The sequence below is a fragment of the Scatophagus argus genome, chromosome 22, assembly GCF_020382885.2.
Source record: "Scatophagus argus isolate fScaArg1 chromosome 22, fScaArg1.pri, whole genome shotgun sequence".
Lineage (NCBI taxonomy): Eukaryota > Metazoa > Chordata > Actinopteri > Scatophagidae > Scatophagus > Scatophagus argus.
The window spans coordinates 11,463,048-11,481,842 of record NC_058514.1 but is presented as its reverse complement, the minus strand read 5'-3'; the positions used below and the strand labels follow the sequence as shown (position 1 = coordinate 11,481,842).

The 18,795-nt window shown below is 41.0% G+C and overlaps 1 protein-coding gene across 5 annotated transcripts in view; it reads left to right on the top strand.

Annotated features, from left to right (window-relative positions):
• Positions 1 to 18,795, top strand: part of LOC124054077 (chemokine-like protein TAFA-5) — a 128,770-nt gene that overhangs the window by 30,452 nt on the left and 79,523 nt on the right. Inside the window, exon 1 of one of the 5 annotated variants that reach the window (XM_046379754.1) lies at positions 11,239 to 12,361. The exons of 3 other annotated variants lie outside the window; for them this stretch is intronic. In XM_046379754.1, the coding sequence (XP_046235710.1) occupies positions 12,271 to 12,361 (91 nt within the window). In that variant the 5' untranslated portion in view covers positions 11,239 to 12,270. Of the gene's footprint in view, positions 1 to 11,238; positions 12,362 to 18,795 lie in introns of those variants that run through there. One more of the 5 variants, XR_006842306.1, reaches the window with a different exon arrangement.

Sequence of the window (18,795 nt, the reverse complement as noted above, 5' to 3'; positions counted from 1 at the left end):
AGCGTTGCTACAAGACTGTGAATCATCCCACCCTTCATGTCACTCCATATGCTCTACTCCCTGTCATCCTCATACCCGACAACGACAAAAATTAGATTTTCTGAGTCTGACCCTCCATTCATTTTTTTTCTTCCTCTGTGGCTCCGCTCTGCCATCCCTTTTTTTTTTCAGTTTCACTCTCTACATGCCCTCATCTCAAAATCACATTTTTTTTCCAATTGTCTTTCATTTTTTTTTTCACCCAGATTAATGAAGACAAGCCAGGGTGACTCAAATTTACAGCAATTTAGAGTGCAGACTTCTTGTTTTTCTTTCTTTTCAAACTTGTAGCGGACAGCGCTGCTGCCAAATACTATCATCCTCTGCTCTATTTTCACAATTGAATTTTGTTTTGGCCAGAGAGGCCACAGCCACTCCTGCTTTAAAGCTATTGCTGCTTTTCAATTTCCTTCGTATTGCTTTTCATCTCATTGCAGGTATAAACAGAGCTCGCTGTGTGTCATTTATTTTGAATGGGCTTCAAAGCAATGTTGAAATACATACAAAGTGTGCAGTAAGTGACACACCAAAATACAACACATGTTTGAAATACTTGCTTTAATGTTGACATTTCACCAGTCGTAACTCAAAAATAATGTGTCACATGATAAATGTGCATGCGCTAAAAAGAACATCTGCGTATTTACATATTGTCATGAACAAAGTAGCATTATTGTCAATTAATCAATATGCAAGCAAAGTCATAAGCCAATGCTTGAATGAATGAATTTAGCCATTACGGATTGGCTACTTAAAGGAACAGCGACTCAGGAAGTGAAAAAGCATATTTCCAAAAATATTTATGAACAAAGTTGTGTGTCACTTTTTAAGGATGCTGTGCAGCATCTGACGCAGGACTCTTCTGTGTTTGCACAAGGCGAACATTGAGTTGAATGTTTCATGACTATCTCGACTTGACCCATTTTTCTTGTTTTCACTGTGGCAAAGAGACCTCATATCACCACAGATATCACCTGAATCAGTGTTTGGCCTTTATTTTCCCCCTCTGCCTCCTTTGCTGTGCTCACCTGTTTGCTCTGGGAGGAGCTCTTCACTATGCTGAAGGCTCATACAGAAAGCCAAACATTCTTCTTGAAGGTTCCCCTCTATTTCTTGCTCCTCGTGCTCTGTGAGGCTCAGTGATCTGTTCCAAAATGTGCCAGCAGGAGGTTTCTACCACGTTTAACAGCAGTGAGAATCCATACATAGAAAATTTGTATGAAAATTAAGACTCGGGTCAATTAACGCTCTTGCACACGATTTAGAATAAACTAGAAGCTGCGGCTCATTTAAAGTTGATAGGATATTGATTTTTAATTACTTCTTAACAGATTGAATATGACATTCTCATTACAAAAGTTGATCAATATTTAAATGATGAAGTCAGCGTTCTTCCTCATTCTCCTGTATTGAAAGTGAGCTGAAGCCAGCCCTGGAGAGATTCCTTTGTTGACACTGATGTGAGATGCTTTTGTGGACTCCGTAATTGAGGCAATCTGTCAGCAATGACAAGTTTTTGGCTGTAGTAAGATGTGTGTAAAGTAAAGTAAGACAAAAGAAAAATAGTTTCATAATGTGTTTGTATTGTATTTTGAGATATTTTGATCAGAGTGTTGTGTGTGTCAGATAAATAAGACATTTAAGGAATGTATTACTATATAGAGGACATCTGAAGCTTACAGATATTACCTTTATATGAGTATCTCCCATGTGGACAACTGATATATTCAGGAGATGAACTTGTGTTTATTGTTGCTAGACTCTTTTGTTAATTATTATATTGTCAGTACTATTGCTTTCATTTGCTTCTTGTCCAATAAGATGGCAGCAAGATATGATTTCTTCATAAGCATCAGTTAGGGGCCTTGTTTAAGCATTTTATTGTTAGAAAGTTAACTTAACGCAAATTGCAGTGCGTTCTCTAAGGAAACACTGTACAATTCCAAGAGTTAAAAAAAAAAAATCTAAAGACTTCAAGGCAACCAACAGTTGACCTTAATATCTTTTGCCTTTACATTTGTCCAACTTAGATTTTGTTGCCCAAACAAACAGTCTTCTCTTCATCATTACTTGCTGTTGCTTGACCTGCTGATTAAAGCAGTTAAGAAACTTTAAACCTCTCTTTGCTTTATCGCCACAATCTTCACCAGAGGTTGTTCTTCCTCTCTGATTCGTATTTCAGTCAAATCAGAACTCAACAGACGTGATGCACTTATTTCTACGTCAAACGTGAGATCCACTTTCCGGAGATATGGTTACTGCTTAAGTCCATTGGGAATAAACATCCATAAATCCTCTCAGAAGTCATGGAAAAAAACACTCCTTATGGCTCCAGCGCTCACCTGAGAATTTTTACATTTTCTTCAGTATCAAAGTAAGTAACTGTCAACTTCATGGTATTACGCAAACAGAAACTACAAACAGGTAGCTATGCATACTTTCATACTTTTCATAGTGTGAGTCTGACAAAATGTAAACAAATGTAATTAAGTTTAAAAAAATAAAAAGGCTTTAAATTTTAGCTCACGGCAGAGTAACTGACTCCATGGCAACGTTACGCATACTTCCTGTTTCCATCCTCAACAAGATCAACAATTAAGGCAACTGTAGTTCCAAAACTTGGAGCATGAATTTACCCCAAGTCAAAGTAAGAAATGAAATGTAACAGGAGAGAGAAGGTTTTGGGAGGTTGCTATGGTCGGGGATTCACGTTGTTGTTTCCATACTTGATGTGGTGCGGGCTTTGTGAAAAGCACTGGAAAGGAAATCTATAAATAATCAAGTAAACGTAATGCCGCCTATAACGCCGCTGATTCATGTAAGTACTGTAGCACTTAACTGTTGACTAATGGAATCAGGCCAGGTGAGCTTCAGGTGCCGAGGGACAATAGATGATTGAAGATTGGGCAAATGGAGACTAAATGCAGAGGAAGCTCCCGGATGGGCGAACGTGGGTGCTTATTTGTTTTTCTGTGACGACAGGAAATATAAGAAGCTTAGCGGGAGACTCTGGAGGATGAGTCTATCACTCATGTTTACTGCTAAATATATTGCATTTTCGATAATAACACTTAATTAACTGTGCATTGTGTATACAACTAATAATGAATAATATAATAACTTTGTTCTTTCAGTCAGAGTGAGTGACACTGCATCCAATTAAAAAGAGAAGGATGTTAAAACATTAAACATGTTTAGATTCAAATGTATGAATATTTCATCACCTGTATTAAATGACTAAAAACAACTATTTCATTGTGGGACGTAGATTCAATCACAGAAAAAGTGGCTGTTCAATAGAGAGAGTCAAAACATATCAAACTGCATAATATTTTCCACAGTTTTTTTGGACTTTCTGGACATATTGTTTTTCTAAATCTGTTAACGAGAATGAATTCTTTGAAAAGCAACACATTTGAATGACTCTTTGAACCATACAAACAGAAACGGGGCTGAAAAACCCTGACAGAAACCTCCTATGAACTTTTGAAACATTTTTAGATTAGGAACAGTAAGAATCTCATGATCCCCAAGAATAGAATAGAACAGAATGAATGTTAATAGAAGTAATTTGTCTTTTCTTTGAGGCTAATAATAAGCTCTTTTAGAAATAAATGAGCTATAAATGACACTGGTGTGTTCTTTATAGCTCACATATCTCTATATTTATATTTAGCATTATATAATGTGTGAAATCATACATTTTTACTAAAAACTCACAAAACTTTATGATGTAGAAAATGACCTGACATCCCAGTTAAGAAATATTTCCTAAATACAAAGATGTGAATGCGACAGATGCTGGAGGTGTCGTCTGTTTGATGGATTATTTCCTGGCAGACACTTTGTTCCTTTCCTGTGGGTGTCAGGTGATTGACAGCGAGCAAAAAGAAACACAATGCATGTCATATTAAGCGCAAGAAAATAATGATTAAAAAGAAAGTTTATTAACAAAGCCAACTTGGTGCTTTGTGCTCACCCAAAGGAAGACTGATTCATGGTATGTCCAAGTACAGTAACTGAGTGCAGACAGCTTTGTCAGCTTCTAGTCAGCCACAGGAATGAGTGATCCTGTGGTAGTTTTGTTGAACAGGTGCATTGACGTAACGTGGGCCTGCAATTTTTTTCCATTTTCTCATTTTTCATAAACATCTGGTTGATATGGTCAGCTCTAAACACACTTCTTTCAGTCCAGACACTACCACACATGACAGATTTTAGATCTAAAAGACACACTTCAGCACAAAGTTACTACTATTCTCAGCGAACTTAGTTTTACGTTGTAGTATGTGATTGGGCGAGTGACCACAATTGATATATTTATTATGTAACAATAATTCAAATGAGTAAGTTCTATGAGGAATTGCTCATAGTGAAGAATCCACTGAGGATTACCACCAGTCTTTACATTGTCACTCAGCTCATTGTTTTCGTTCACCCTCACCACCCTTATGGCTTTCTTTCCCACAACAGCAGCTTTTTGCAGTGAAAATGCTCTGAAAACCAACCGTACACTACCTAAACATCACCTAACAGCAGACCGGCAATGTTTGTAAATTTGTTAATGTTGTTTTGTATTTGTTGATGTGTAAACTGGCAACTGTATGTTAATACATTAGCTAAATCAACGTCTGATAATAATTCTTTGTTGTTTTCATAGCTTGTTTCTGCTGCCCCCCAGTGGCCAAAAATTCAAACAATTTAAACAGGTTTAACTTATTAGCATGGTGACACATATTGTTGTGATATTGAGTTTTTGCTCTCTTCACAATCACTAAACTCTGTAAGATTTTTTTGTTGGTCAAATATATATAATACTATACTTAGTTCAGAGTAAAGTGCTTACTGTGCTTTACAACACTGTAGACAAACAAATTAGTAGTTACCAGGGATTAGCCCAATTTGAATACAATATTTGGCAAAGCACAAACAACTGGTTATTACAAATATTTGATGCATACAAATTCCAAAAGAAAAACAGTGGAGAGGAGAGAAAAGGAGCAGCGTAGCCTATTTAATTTAAAGGCAAAACATAGTATATTGCTACACCACTATTTACAGTAAGATTTTTTTTTTTTATCTTAACCGGTTTGCTGAGTCTGTTGTGACTTTACTTGTATTTTTGTTTCCCTGTAGGACATGCGATATGTGAGGTGCAGTTTGTTTGGCAGGGAGGAGGAGATTAGCCTACATTAGCTCTGGCAGCGTGCTTGCTATATAGTTCACCTGCAAGCTGTGCTCACTGCTCAGTCAGTCAGTCAGTCAGTCTGCGTGTCACGCAGCAGCAGCAGATATCACACTAGAGAAATAGAGCGCTACATACAGTTGCTGTGCCAATATTTCAGCTAAAGAGATGCAGGCACGGCAGAGACTTTCTGACGGGGTGAGATAGGGTGAGAGTTCACCTCCCTGTTAACCCTGTGATTTATCCTATAAAGTTACTGTACTGTTGGTAGTGTGGAGGTAGATCTGCCTTTTTGTGTCATTGTTTACACCCACACTTGGCAAGGATTTGCATAGCCTGTTATGCTGCTCTCGTTTTTGCAGGCAGGAGGATCTGTTAGCTCTGTTGTCTGCAATTGAAGTTACCTCCATGGTCACCACTCAACTTTTGACTGCTTATTTGCTGTTTGCTGCTGTTGACTGATAATCTGTAAAGTGTGCAAAAGCAAATTCAGCGGATGCTAAACATCTTGTAACATCTGCGATGCTAAATCACTTGCATTTCAAGCATCCTCCTCTGCTGTCCACTCAAACCCTCACAAGTACCACATCAACACCACAGCCATGTCACATCCCTGTATGGTTATGCCTGTTTCCTCTTTCATTCAAATACAAATACCTCAACAAATACCAATACTGGCCTCTCTGCACATCTCTGGTAGTTACCAAGGAATGAGTATGGAACAAGCTAATAATTAACTATATAGTATGTTTTCATGAGTTACTAGAGGGCAGATTCCCCCCTTCATGATTAATAAAAAAGATACATTAACGGAAAGGTAATCATGAGATAATGACAGACACCATAAGTAAATGATGCATCACTTAAAGGCACAATTTGCAGAATATTACAGTCACTGTTTGTAAATACAGGACTTAAAGTTCACTACTCCTCCCTCGCTTAAAGGGACAAGAGAGTGAGAGAGATCACAGCGCTGGTCGAGAGAGCCGTACAATGAATGAAGAGAGAGAGAGAAAGACAGAGAGAAATGAAGGAGTGAAATTAGGTGTTATTTTTTAATTTCACAGCAGTAGCATTCCAAAACAAAAAAAGCACACCCAAACCTCTGCACAGCCCTCTGGACCTGGTGTGAATGCAGCTGAAGTGCAGGGTTCATCCCGTTACACAGTCAGACCTGCAGCTCTTTGTTACAGAGAGACGGAGACACCAAACTTGGTTGTTACATTTTTTACAGAGTCTTGATCTCACGCTGTCGTTGGCTGGGGGCTACACAAAGGCTGACGCTTGGCAACGTCCCAGCACAGCAAAGTACTGAGAAAATAAGGAAATGCCGTTAGAGTGCAGCGTCTCTGCAGATGCAGACTCCACCAAACCACACTCTTCTGGAGAATCATAGCTGATGATTTTTGTATGAGTTTATGCATTGTGTTCTTTTGGTTTTTTCTCATCTGGGAGAATGCGGACACAAAGTGGGTATGAGGACCAGATGCCAACCTTGCCAACATGACACATTCCTACTTTTGGTATCATATAAAACTTTAACAGACATGTTAGACAAATTTCCAGTCCTGCTACAAAATTTGGTGCCTGTGCACAGCACAACAGAGCACAGCACAGCACAGCACAAATATTATTACTAGTTTACAACCAAAGCAGCTGTCATTTTCACGGCCAGCACATATGTTGTTTAAGTAGTAAATCTGCTTGCGTGTTGGTCTCAAAATGAGGCGCGTTCTAGTGCATTGCTACTTTGAGGCAGCAGAAAAAGACTGAGCCATTGACCAACACAACCCTGGTCTAAAGGCAGTGACGTAGTGGTGTGTACACTCTACTTGTTACACACTATGGATGAGTTCAGCCCGACATCATCATCATCATCATCCAAATATGAATTGACAGGCTTAAAAATTCTGCAGTCAGCAATTTTATACATTCTCGTCCACGTACTAATGTCACTGTAGCAAAAGTCGTGAGACAGTTCATGACCTGGATTGCTTGTAATCTTCTGGATGTGGGGGGGGGGGGGGGCACACTTATTGTTACTGCTGCAGGCAATGTAATTAATATATTCTGCATTAAAGATGTAATATTTCACCCACCTGCAACCCATTTGCTATCAATTAAACTGATCATGGGCAGACCTGCCCGATCTGCGATCTGCAATCCATGCAGCATTATGATGGGCCGCAGCCCTCCTCCTCCTCCTTGTCCTCAACTTAACATCGTTGCATTTGCTCATATGCGGTCAAATGAAGTTGCTGACGAACAGAGAACTGGGGCAAAGGGGAGGCAGAAGGTCCACCTGCCAAAGGCCACTCACCTGTCCCTCAACAAGACGAGGGTCACTCTATAAATAGCAATACTCCAGTTAGCACTCCAGGAAGGTAGACCTGGCTTTGAAAGAGAATGGGAGATGACACTTTGATTGGTTCAATTCATCTTCTGCCCAAAACATGCCTATGCATAATTAAGGGACTAAATTCAACCCACTTGCACCTTGTGTTTTAATTTGGACTCAGAGTAGGAATCATTTAACAAGCTAACAAAAATAGAGACAGTCTAAATGCACTTGCTTCAAGCACCTTAGACCATTCACTATAGGTTGTTTAAATACAGTCCTTGGATTCTTCACTGGGTAATTCATAGACTATGAAATGTTTATTCAATCATCTCTACATTAGGTTCTTAAAGACCTTTATTTCAGGTTTAGTCCATTCCAGGGGCAGTCATTGTTTCATGACAAACAGCATGAGTGTTTTTATCTGCTCAAACAATAATGTCTCCACGTGTCAGAAGACAAAGTGAGCCACAGGGGAAACCATATTGGTGGCTGCCACCCCAACTTTTATCTCTGATTAAACTGTAAGAATCTTTGTGTTGGACAGCCTACTGGACAAGAGCCTTATGTTCCAGCTTTTCCCTCTGATTAAGCTCTGCTTCAAATTTATTGGCCATGGGAAATAATGGGAAACACAGCGAATGTAGAAGTTTTAGGCCATTACTCATGGATTTTATTGGCATGGGCTCTCTTTGGCATACAGCCAGTGACCTGCACAGAGGACAAAGCAAGTAACGCCTCTCCTGGCTTCTGGCAAGGAAAAGCAGCGGTGAGGGGGTGGCAGTAAAGAGGAGGAGAAAGTGAGAGAGGAGATGTGGCAGTAATGTAGGTGGGTGGTGTGAGGATACAGGGGAAGGAAATGTTTTAATAATTTACGAAAAAAGAAAGAAAGAAAAGAATTCCACAGTGCTCCAAAACTTAGCTCAAAACACTTTCGCTATCCCCCTGTAATATCAAGAAAGGAAGTAAACATCTAGCAGGGAATTTTAATTGAGTCTAGACAGAATAGTTGGTCCCTGAGGCAGCAGTGTAAAAATGAGCTCCTGTGTACTTTGTGATAAAATTAAAATTCAGTAATGAACATGAGATAGAAAACACTAACATACAAATATTTAGATTTTCATCTGTCATGTAATTGTGCAGCAAATACAAAATGTAATGTTTTGAGGCCCAGGACCCTGTTTAACAGCTCAAAAAAACATATTTAACATTGTTTCATCAGCTTGATATCTCACAACTTTAGAAGAATGGCTTACAAACATTATTTTGAGCTGATGACATGTTTCAGACCTCTCTGGGGTCCAGTCTACCCTAAATATGAGTAACATCACTATGTAATATACTAAACATTTCTTGATCTGTCAATAACTTGTTGACAAACAAACGAGGAAGATAAATTTGGTCATACATTGCCCCGTAACAGGCCCGCTGTTTTTCTACTGTAGAGACAAAAGCGGTGCGACATGGCGGACTTTCCCTTTGATATCTAATGAAAACACAATGATTCTTAAATTCAAGTGATTATACACTAAGAAAAACATAACCACTAATATCATATTCCATTTCTGCCAAATGGTCCCCAAAAATCCTTCAGGTGTTTATAAGGCTGAAAAGTAACATATCACATGAGGTTACTCACCTTGCATGGAGGTAAAAACAGTGAATATGTACAGTACATTTTTGTGTGTTCTGTGGCCTTGATGGGAACTTTCCTAATTTACAAGAAAATTGTTTCATTTGGCTTTTTACACAACCATTGTGGAAAGAACTAAGCTCACCTGCTGAGAATTCATGGCTATACTTGACCTATATGACAGACAGATTTCTGTAATGTTCACCCTTCTTTCTTTCCACACTCGACTTTATATTCTAAGCTGTTTGTGCGCTGCTTGTGGAGGCTGTTCTGTGCCGACTGAAGCCATAGCTGACTTTTGAGTGTAAAGAATGTTGGTTTGTATTTTGTAAATAACCGATAGCCTAACCTAATCATCAGTATGTGCAGAAGGAGCAAAGCGGCATTCTTTCCACATTCTAAAGATTTCCTTGCAGTTACAAAAAATGGCTCTTGCCAAATTGGTGTTAAAAAGTGATGTTCCAACACTGTGCATATGGTTTGGGTGATTTGGGACTATTTTACAGGTTCAACATGGCAACCTTGTGAATAGTTGTAATAGGTTACTCTGGCAGATCAGACGGTATCAGTCCTTTCTCAGTGCGTCCAACAGTTTCTTAATTGGGCTTCATGCACAGAGTTATACTTAGTTTGCCGCTTTTCCGGTGAGTATGGAGTTGTATAGGTTCAGCAGATAATAATGTGAGACATGCACACACACCCACACAATCACTAGTGTACATACAGTCTTCCCACCCCCAGACCTTTGTAGAGGTCAGGTCTCTGTTAATTGCTTTCCATGCAGTAGATGGATGGATCACAGTGTTAGAGAGGAGGCTGGGAGGTGTCAGGGAAGAAAAAAAAAGGCCCTCTCCAGCACACACACACACACACACATACACACACACACACATATTCACAAAAACATGAGAGAAACACACACACAAAAAATGCCATAGACATTCACAGCATGCACACAAACACATACACAGTCTGGCACGCACGCCAGCCAGCAGAGACTGTTATCAGCTAATTAGTGCTAGTAGCCGCAGGGACCAACCTTATTGACACTGCAATGACAGCTCTCCGGTTTGAGTGGCGCCGTCAGTCGTCAGACCATGTCATTCTGATTCAATTATAAATACACAGACGCTGGGATAAAACTCACAAGCGCTCCGAAGAGGAAATCCTGCTTTCAAATGCTGTGATCACTTGAGCGGCCATATGGGTTATTGTGTGTGTGTGTGTGTGTGTGTAAACTGACCAATGTCTTCCAAATGACTGACTGACTGACTTAGCAGATGGATAAATGAATGAATATTTCAGTTTTCATGTCTCACCACATCCCACTTCATGTGCATACAGAATATGGACATATAAAGCAGAGACAATAGCTGGGTTAGTGCTCAGCAGGGGATTATACAAGCTATTGTTTTGCTACTCAATATTGGTCCTCCTCCAGTTAGATTCCTTCCACTCACACGATCCAAAAATCCTTTTTGATCATCAGACTGAGAACACAGTAGAAGAGGTTTATTTTTTTCAGATTTTGTAATGACATCAATTTTTTATATTTATAATATGATGAAATTTTAGGCTTCATGTGTAATAGATTTCAGGGGGTGTTGAATATTCTTGGAAAATGGTCCTCAGGCTAGGCTACGCAAAGCCTATTGCTTGTTTCAATAACCGTGAGGCTTGACTAATATGGAGGTGCAGAAATTTCTCATATATATATATATACATATTTTTTTTTAAAAAAAAAATCTACAGATGAGGTACAGGAAATCAGCACTCATTTTGAATGTCTGGAATGGAAGTTAATGCATCTTTGGCAATAGAAATAAATCTTTATATCGTTTTACTAAAACGAGGGTTAAACACTCTCTCCTAGGCTGACACAATTCGGTTTGAAGTCTGTTTGGATCACCTGCAGCCCACAGTTTGCTCAGTTATTTATCAGTGGAAACATCGTTTTGTAGCAGCTCATCTCATGTTTTAACTCAAGGAAATTATTTGGGGGAGATGTGACGTAACACTGAGCTAAGCAGAGAATAAAAAACAGTCCATCCAGTGTGTGGAATACACACAGAGATAGAGAGGAGAGACATGAGCCGACATTCACGCCTGCATGTTTTGAACATGATAGATTATTTTATGGGGAAGAAGAAACTAGATAGAAACAACGTGCGCAACCAGGTCTTTGCACAGTTTGATCTATTTAAGGAAAAGTCAAGGGAAATTCATCCACGCTCTGCCTCTGGGTTGGAACAAAAATGTTTTCAGGAGCTACAATGCGCTGATGAAGAAGAACAGGGATTATCCAGGAGATGCATAGTTTATGAAACTGGCAGTTGTCGTGCGTAAATGGCAAGAGTGGCATTAGACTGAATCGAGAGGGAATGAGGGAGAGAGAGGGGAGGCAGGGGCGACTGAGGGAGAGAAAGTGACGGAGCAATAGAGTGAAGAACCAGCAAAGGGAGAGAGAGGGAGGGAAAACGAGAGAGAGACAGACAGACAGATAGAGAGGGAGAGAGAGGGAGAGGGGGTCTGCAAGGCGACTTGGTTGGCAGTATTTGCCTCTGCCTCTCCAGCAGCGGGAGAGATGTGCGTAACATGCAGCGGAGAGCGGTGATCATCATCTGCGCGCCGCATCGCCGTGGACCGCCGTGCGCACTCGAAGACAGAGACACACCGAGGGGTCGCAGCCCGCTCTGCCGAACCTGTCGCGAGTGAGACGGCAGCACAGCCGAGGAAAGACTTCTGAAAGGAAAAGGGGAAAGAGAAGAAGTGGCGTGAGGGAAGATGTCAGCCCTTCAGACGGTGATTGGGGGTTAACAGTCCTACTGTTTGGAGCCACTGTGACGCACCGGCGGCGAAACAAGAGCGCATATTTGTGTTGTTGTTACACGGAATCCCAGTCCTCTCTGTTTCATCTAAAATCGGACGATCAAGTGAGGATTTTGCACGAAGGGAATGAATGCCGAATTACATGGCCAAAAGAATATGAGTCAGTGCATGTCTGTGAGCTGAGGTGGAGTGTGTCTCTCCTGCTGCACGGCTGTCTCGGTCCGCCTCATACCTTCCTACGCCAGGATGCAGCTGCTCAGAGTTGCGTGGGCACTGACCGGGGCGGCGATCTGCTGCTTTCTCATTCTCCTTATTCACTCCCGCCTGCTCAAAGAAGGTAATCACTCAGAGCTCCGTCTGATTACATGTCACTTTTACGCTGTTTGACAGCGCCGTCGCCTTCCATGTAGTTTGCATGAAGTTTTTCGTAACGGCAATTCCAATGCGGAGTACGTCCGCTGCTTCGGCGCAATCGTAATCAAAAATCTTTTTCTTAAAGTCGCTGTAAAATAAAAATCCAATCAAAACGACACTAAAGCCGATTTGTGTGCACGAAGCACAGCTACTGACGCTGGGCTGTGATATTCCTCATCCGCAGTTTTCCTTATCAACAAGTCATTCGCCAGGGGATGATCGACTGATTAATCTTCTGCGATGGAAGAAATAAGTTCAAGCTGTACAGTAAAAAGCAGTACTGAAAGAAGCAGTTCGTTTGTATAGAGTACTGATTTGTTGTAAACGTTTTCAATAGATGGCACTAGAGTCTAGCTTTAGGGTAACATTGAGGTCAAGCGGCTCTAATGTCGTTCCGTTTGCCTTCTATTGTTTTCTGCCCCATATATGTTCCAGTGCGTGATACGCTCCAATCATCATTCACACGCCTCACAGCGAGGCTCAGTGCTTTAATACACTGCTCACAAAGTGTCTGTTATCCCCGCCATGCTGCATGGATTCCACAGCCTGCGGGCATGACTGCATTGTGGCGAGTGGTGCAGCTTTTGGGGTTAATTAATGGACTTTCATTTGCTGACATTTAAGTGAGTTAAGTGATTTAATGACCGGCAATCATCAAATCCATTTGATGATTCAGTGTGGCAAGTTACCCCCTGCAACAAATTATTAATTCCACCTACTGTGTGGCATAATAAATACAAATCATACCTGTCTATGGGGAGATCTTCCTGCGGAGGTTGAGTGCATTTACTGCTCAAACTCCTTATGAAAGTCAAATGTTGCAAACCAGGGAATTACTGTACTGTATGAACCTGGCACAAAAAAACAGCACTTAACATTCCCTTTATACATGTATACCCTGAGGCGAGCACAGTCTGTTTGGCACTTAGGAACTGTCATGGGTTTCCTTTGTGCCGGCTTGGAATGGCCTGTCATCCCCTCCCTGCCTCCGGCCTTGGGCAAATATTCAGGTCAAGCAGTGGCAAACACTCTCCTCACCGTGGTGAGTCCATGACTACTGCAGGGTAGGAGAGTGTTCAGCCATACTGAGGGGTGGGTGGGGGTATATGGGGATGAGAGAGAGAGAGAGAGGGGAAGAGAGAGAGTTACTTGTTGGTCAGCCAAAATGGGAAACAAGAGGAGTTCAGGATTTTGTACTGGCACATGTCCCACAGCCTTCTTTTGGAGTTTTAATTTACTGTGGCGTGCTAGCCTTTTCCACAGAGGTCAAAAAGAGGATTGTGTGGCCACCTAACAAAATAAATAAAGTGCTGCTCATGGCTGTGTTAATGCAAGGGACTCTCATTAGATTCAGGCCATCAGCACTGTTGAGCTTGTTGACTGGCAAGGCAATATTTTTGACCTTCACTGTCGAACTGTTTGTCTGTATCATGTTGTGCCTTTCCACAGAGGCATTTTTTTCCCCTAGGCCTGCATTTTCTTTGCTTTCAAACTTGACACTGAATACAGCTTTCAACTTCGTGGAGAAAAGCTGCTGGTTGCTCAGTGGCTAGAAGATGCAGTATGAGTTTGTTATGGTTTATATAGTTCCCATTAAAAGCTACTAGAGAGAGAGAGAGAGACGGCGGGAGGGAGGGACACAAAGGGGGGAGGAGAATATGCTCACTTTAGGGTACAAGAATGGCCAAGGTCAAAGCCAGCTGTAAGGGCTAATAATACGAACTGATAAAATGAATTCAAAGGACTACATTAGTGATGGTCTTTTGGGGATGAGGATAATGAAAGACATGCACAAGGGGCCTTAAAAAGAACAGACCCCTTTTTGTCTTGTCTCAAGTATTCCTTCGTAAGAACATCGGGGTTGTGCAATACAGCCCTTTACAATATGAACCATACACAGAAGGAAGAGGGAAAACAAGAAAAAAATATTTTTAGTCTCCTCTCTGTATGCCAAAGATCGATCATCTGTATCTGTCTTTACATACATTTTGGTTTGTGTGTGTGTGTGTGTGTGTTATTGCTGGTGATGCAGATGTGTAAGCAGGTGGTATGTTATCTGGAAGCAGACCGTCGACAGCACATATCCTGAGTTATTATCGTAGCAGTAAAGGTGGGAGTGCTAGCTAACCATAGAGATCCAGGATGGTGATTTTGGCAAGGGAAATGCTCATAAAGAAACAAAATGTCACCCCTCTTCCAGCCCTTTGGATAGCCGAACACCCCAGTCAGTGTATTTTTGGGAGTTGTACGCCTCATTGTGTCAGCCCTCTTGCATAATGTGACATGGGATCTTGTGCAATGAGAAATGAGGATGCGGAGAGGGCGGATTGGGAATGGAAACATATTAAAACATTATGCATAGGGAATGTGGATGAATTTTGTGCCATAAATTTCTCACACTGTCCACCTCAATAATTCAAGCAATGGAGCAAATCCCATTTTGCTCTTGACTAGCCGAGTTATTTGTCACATGGCAATAGAGAGTCTTGACAGGTTCATGGAAGAGTTTTTGGCGAGGGAATCCAGGGAAGGCTGCTTTAGCACTGAAAAGGATAAGGTAATGAGATGGCCATATGTTACTCACTGTTTAAAAGATTTTTTAAAATGAAATATAGGCACCCTGTGGGTTACAATTAAAGTTATGAAGAGCAGCTTCTTTGAAACCTTAATGGCCAATGGTTGTCTCTTAATGCTGCAGTGAAATTATGGCACATTGTGAAAATTAGCATCGTTCAGGATCCTGAGATGTATTCTAAAAATGTCAAAATCTTATGATGTGAGATACAAATATTCCTCTCAATTAACATACGTGCATGCATAATTTGTCAACAGTTAGCTTCTCAAGGACATTTTAGGGCTTTCATGTAGAGATAAATTGAATAATCTTAAATGATTGATCTGGATCTGCTTCTCGATGTACCTTGGCTGTTATAATCTCCACCTAAGATAAACTGATCTGGGCTATTATCACACAATCTTTTCTGTAACAAAATCATGTGTAGTGCTGCAAAGGTGTTCCTGAATGAACACTTTAAGTAGCTGAGAAAAAAGGCTTGAACAGATAGATACAATTCAGTTTAAAGTAGATTTAAAAATAAGCCAGCGCTTTTAGACATGTGGTGTTATGAAACGAATCTCTGGTAAATCCCTCTACTAAACTCCTTTTTAACTGTACCCATTTTGCTAGCAGCTCTTTCATACTTCAAAGAGAGGCGTATTGCCTAAACAGTCTCTGTGGCAATTACAAGTTGAATTGAAGTACATTGCACATTTTCTTTTTATTCATTCATAAAGCCTTGTCTCTGCACACCCAAGTGGCCTCTCATCGTCCTCTGCCCCCCCCCCTTACAGGCCACCAGTCAGCCTGACGACTATAGTTATTGATCCTCAGGTAAAACCACAGGGTGAGCCATAAAGGGCTAAAGTGACAGAGATATGTGTATTCATACACTGCGCATGACATCAGAAGACCCAATTCAGTCACCACAGACAGAAGCCCAGTTGAGGGGATCTTATACAAAAAAAAAAAAAAAAAAAAAAAAGTGGCAGGGCTGTTCGGAGCAGCCTCAGGCAGATTTGGGTCAAGCGGTGGCAAACGCTCCATGTCATGCACGTACTTGGCCTGTGGAGAAAGGGAAGCCCTGTCACATCTTTAGACATGAGTTTAGGGAGGAAGACACCTCATGCCTGCACTCCCAAGTAGCTTCTGCCCTTCACCATTTCCTGAAATGTATTTCCTAAAACAAACTGATGGACAAAATGAATGCAACATTTTATGACAAGACAGTTCTGTGGTCCGCATGTTGTGCACATTTACAGAACATTGTCTGCTTGTTTATACACTACAATCAGCAATGCAGCTTGTGCAAGGAGACGCTGGAGTTGGCCAGTCATGTGAGAGGTCGACAGGTGGGCTTTCTCCTGAAGTAGCCCTTGTGAAATGATGCTTTATCAGATCATCTTTACAAAGCCCTTAACACAAAGCTCCATTCACTGTGAGAAAAAAGCCAATGCGCTCTGCAGTACCTCAAATGAGGCGTGCCCTCAAACGTGGCCTTTAAGATGTGACTCCATTTGCGTGCCAGTGGCCAGTGGATTCATGATTCTTTATGTAAGAGTGGAACTATTCTACAACTCATAGAATGGCTAGCTGTGTGCACCAGAGTTGTCAGACAGTCAAATCTTACATAAGACAGTCAAGGATTGCTGCACAACTGTTGTTTATATTGACAATTGTCAGTCTTTCCTCTTTCTGATACACTATTTCTTTTTCCTCTTTTTCTTTTCTTATTGCAGAGATTTCAGTCCAACTATTCAATTTCACTGTACCATCTGTGAATGTTGGGTTTCACTTTTTTTCAATCAGAATATTAATTTTGTTTGTGAACAAACAGAATGCTTCGAATCGTTAAAAGGCCTATTTGTTTGCCGAGCATCACCTGCATCTAAAACACAGAGTGTTTAATTACAATCAAGTCCGGAGTGAACTGCGGCATAAGTGTAATAACTAAGTATTTCTTCCCTTTTAAGCATCTATGATTAATCTGCAGAAAGGAAGGATTTTAGGTAATGTAGCCCTGAAGTGCAGTTTTAGGCTCATGTGACATAAAGATAATATGCATGTACTTAATGCTGCAGTAATGCTCTTTAGCATACAGAAGCAATGTCACAATCACCATGTTTTACTTGGCAAATCCTCAGCAAATCGCTCACAGCAACGCCACACACAGGTAACCATTCATGCATTCCTCCGCATATAATCTGCTGTAAACCGATTTAAATTGAGCACAATTTATCTTTAATGGTCAGTATCAGCTGCAATCCATAAGGGTAATGCACAATAATCAATTGCTTAATTGATTCATTACTTAAAGGGTTTGTTAATTAATTCACTTCAATGAATCAATCACAGTTGCAGCAGAGACATGTGGTATTTTATCAAGGTAATCTAAGCCTACTCCAAACAACCCCCTTGTGTCCTATGTTCAGGGGCACTTTTTGTGTGTGTGTGTGAAATCTCCAATATTTACTCATGGCACTGTTTTTCACTCTTCGTATTGATTGTGGGACAGTAAAAAGTGTGCACTATTGCACCCAGTTTTCCTAAAGTCCTATTGATTACGTTTTGGCAGTGCTGTGGGACAATAAAAATGGCAGGGGTTTGAGTTAGACTGTAATGAAAAGCTGGCTGTGAGGATCCTCTCCGGGTTCCAGTTTTTACTGGAGAGACTCATTGGCCTTTGGAAATAGTGATGTCAGAAAGACATCGACCTCACACTTCATTCCTGCTCTTCCACCCATGAAGTGCCTTCTAAAACTCCCAGAGGCCCCACCAATCTGAGCTTGAAGACATAGAATTGAGCTACTCTGTAAAACCTTGAATCAGCAAGGATATGTGATGTTACATCTTGCATCCTCTGGAACATTAATGCAATACAGATGCTGGTGATAAAATTACACATGCAGTAAATTGTGGCGCAGATCAGCAAGCTAGCACGGATTCATAGATTGAGCTCTTTCTAGATGTAAGATGTGGAAAAATGCATAAAGGATTGAGCAGTTTTAATAACTGAAGCTGTATCTTTAATTAAAACCTCATGCAGTAGCCAGGGAACATGCTTAATGTGATGGAGCTCGGCTCTGTATATTAGCCATGTGAGTGTGCACACACACACACACACACACACATACATACATACATGAGACTGAGAGAAGGAGGATTATTTGGCAGACAACACACACACACACACACACACACACACACTGGGGTAGGGGTAGGACAAGAAGAAGGAGGGCCGGTAGTTTGAGAGGTTCGAGACTAGCAAGGCCATTTGTCTATCGGCTTGTCAGCTGGTGGGAGAAAGATCCTCTCAGATCAGCATTTTCCTCCAGGGAAGGGCGGATTTCTCTGGGCCCATTCTTGCAACACTGGCAACATGTCCATCATGACCATCTCTCAAAGAGAAGATCATCCCTCCCCTTGGATGATCTAACTCGAGCTCAGGGTATTTGTAAAGATATCTGAGCTTGAAGAGTGCTGATTTAAAGGAAATGAGCCAGACCTTTCGTCCACTTTTTCATAAGCTAACTCTCTAGACTATTGATTCTGTGACCACCAGGGTGCTGGAGTGTGATACATCCACACATTCTCGAGGAAATGATGGGTGAGAAATGTGTTCACCCTAGTGGGGTTTCAATTTGTGCCTTCCTGCTGTGTCAAAGGTAGAGATGAGGTCATTCCTCCGTTTGTTCGATCAATCGCTATGTCTCTGTTCATCTAGCTGATCAATAGCTACTTAAGAAGTTTGATCTTCTTTGCACGTGAGATCAGAGTCATTTGAATGGATTTAGAAACAA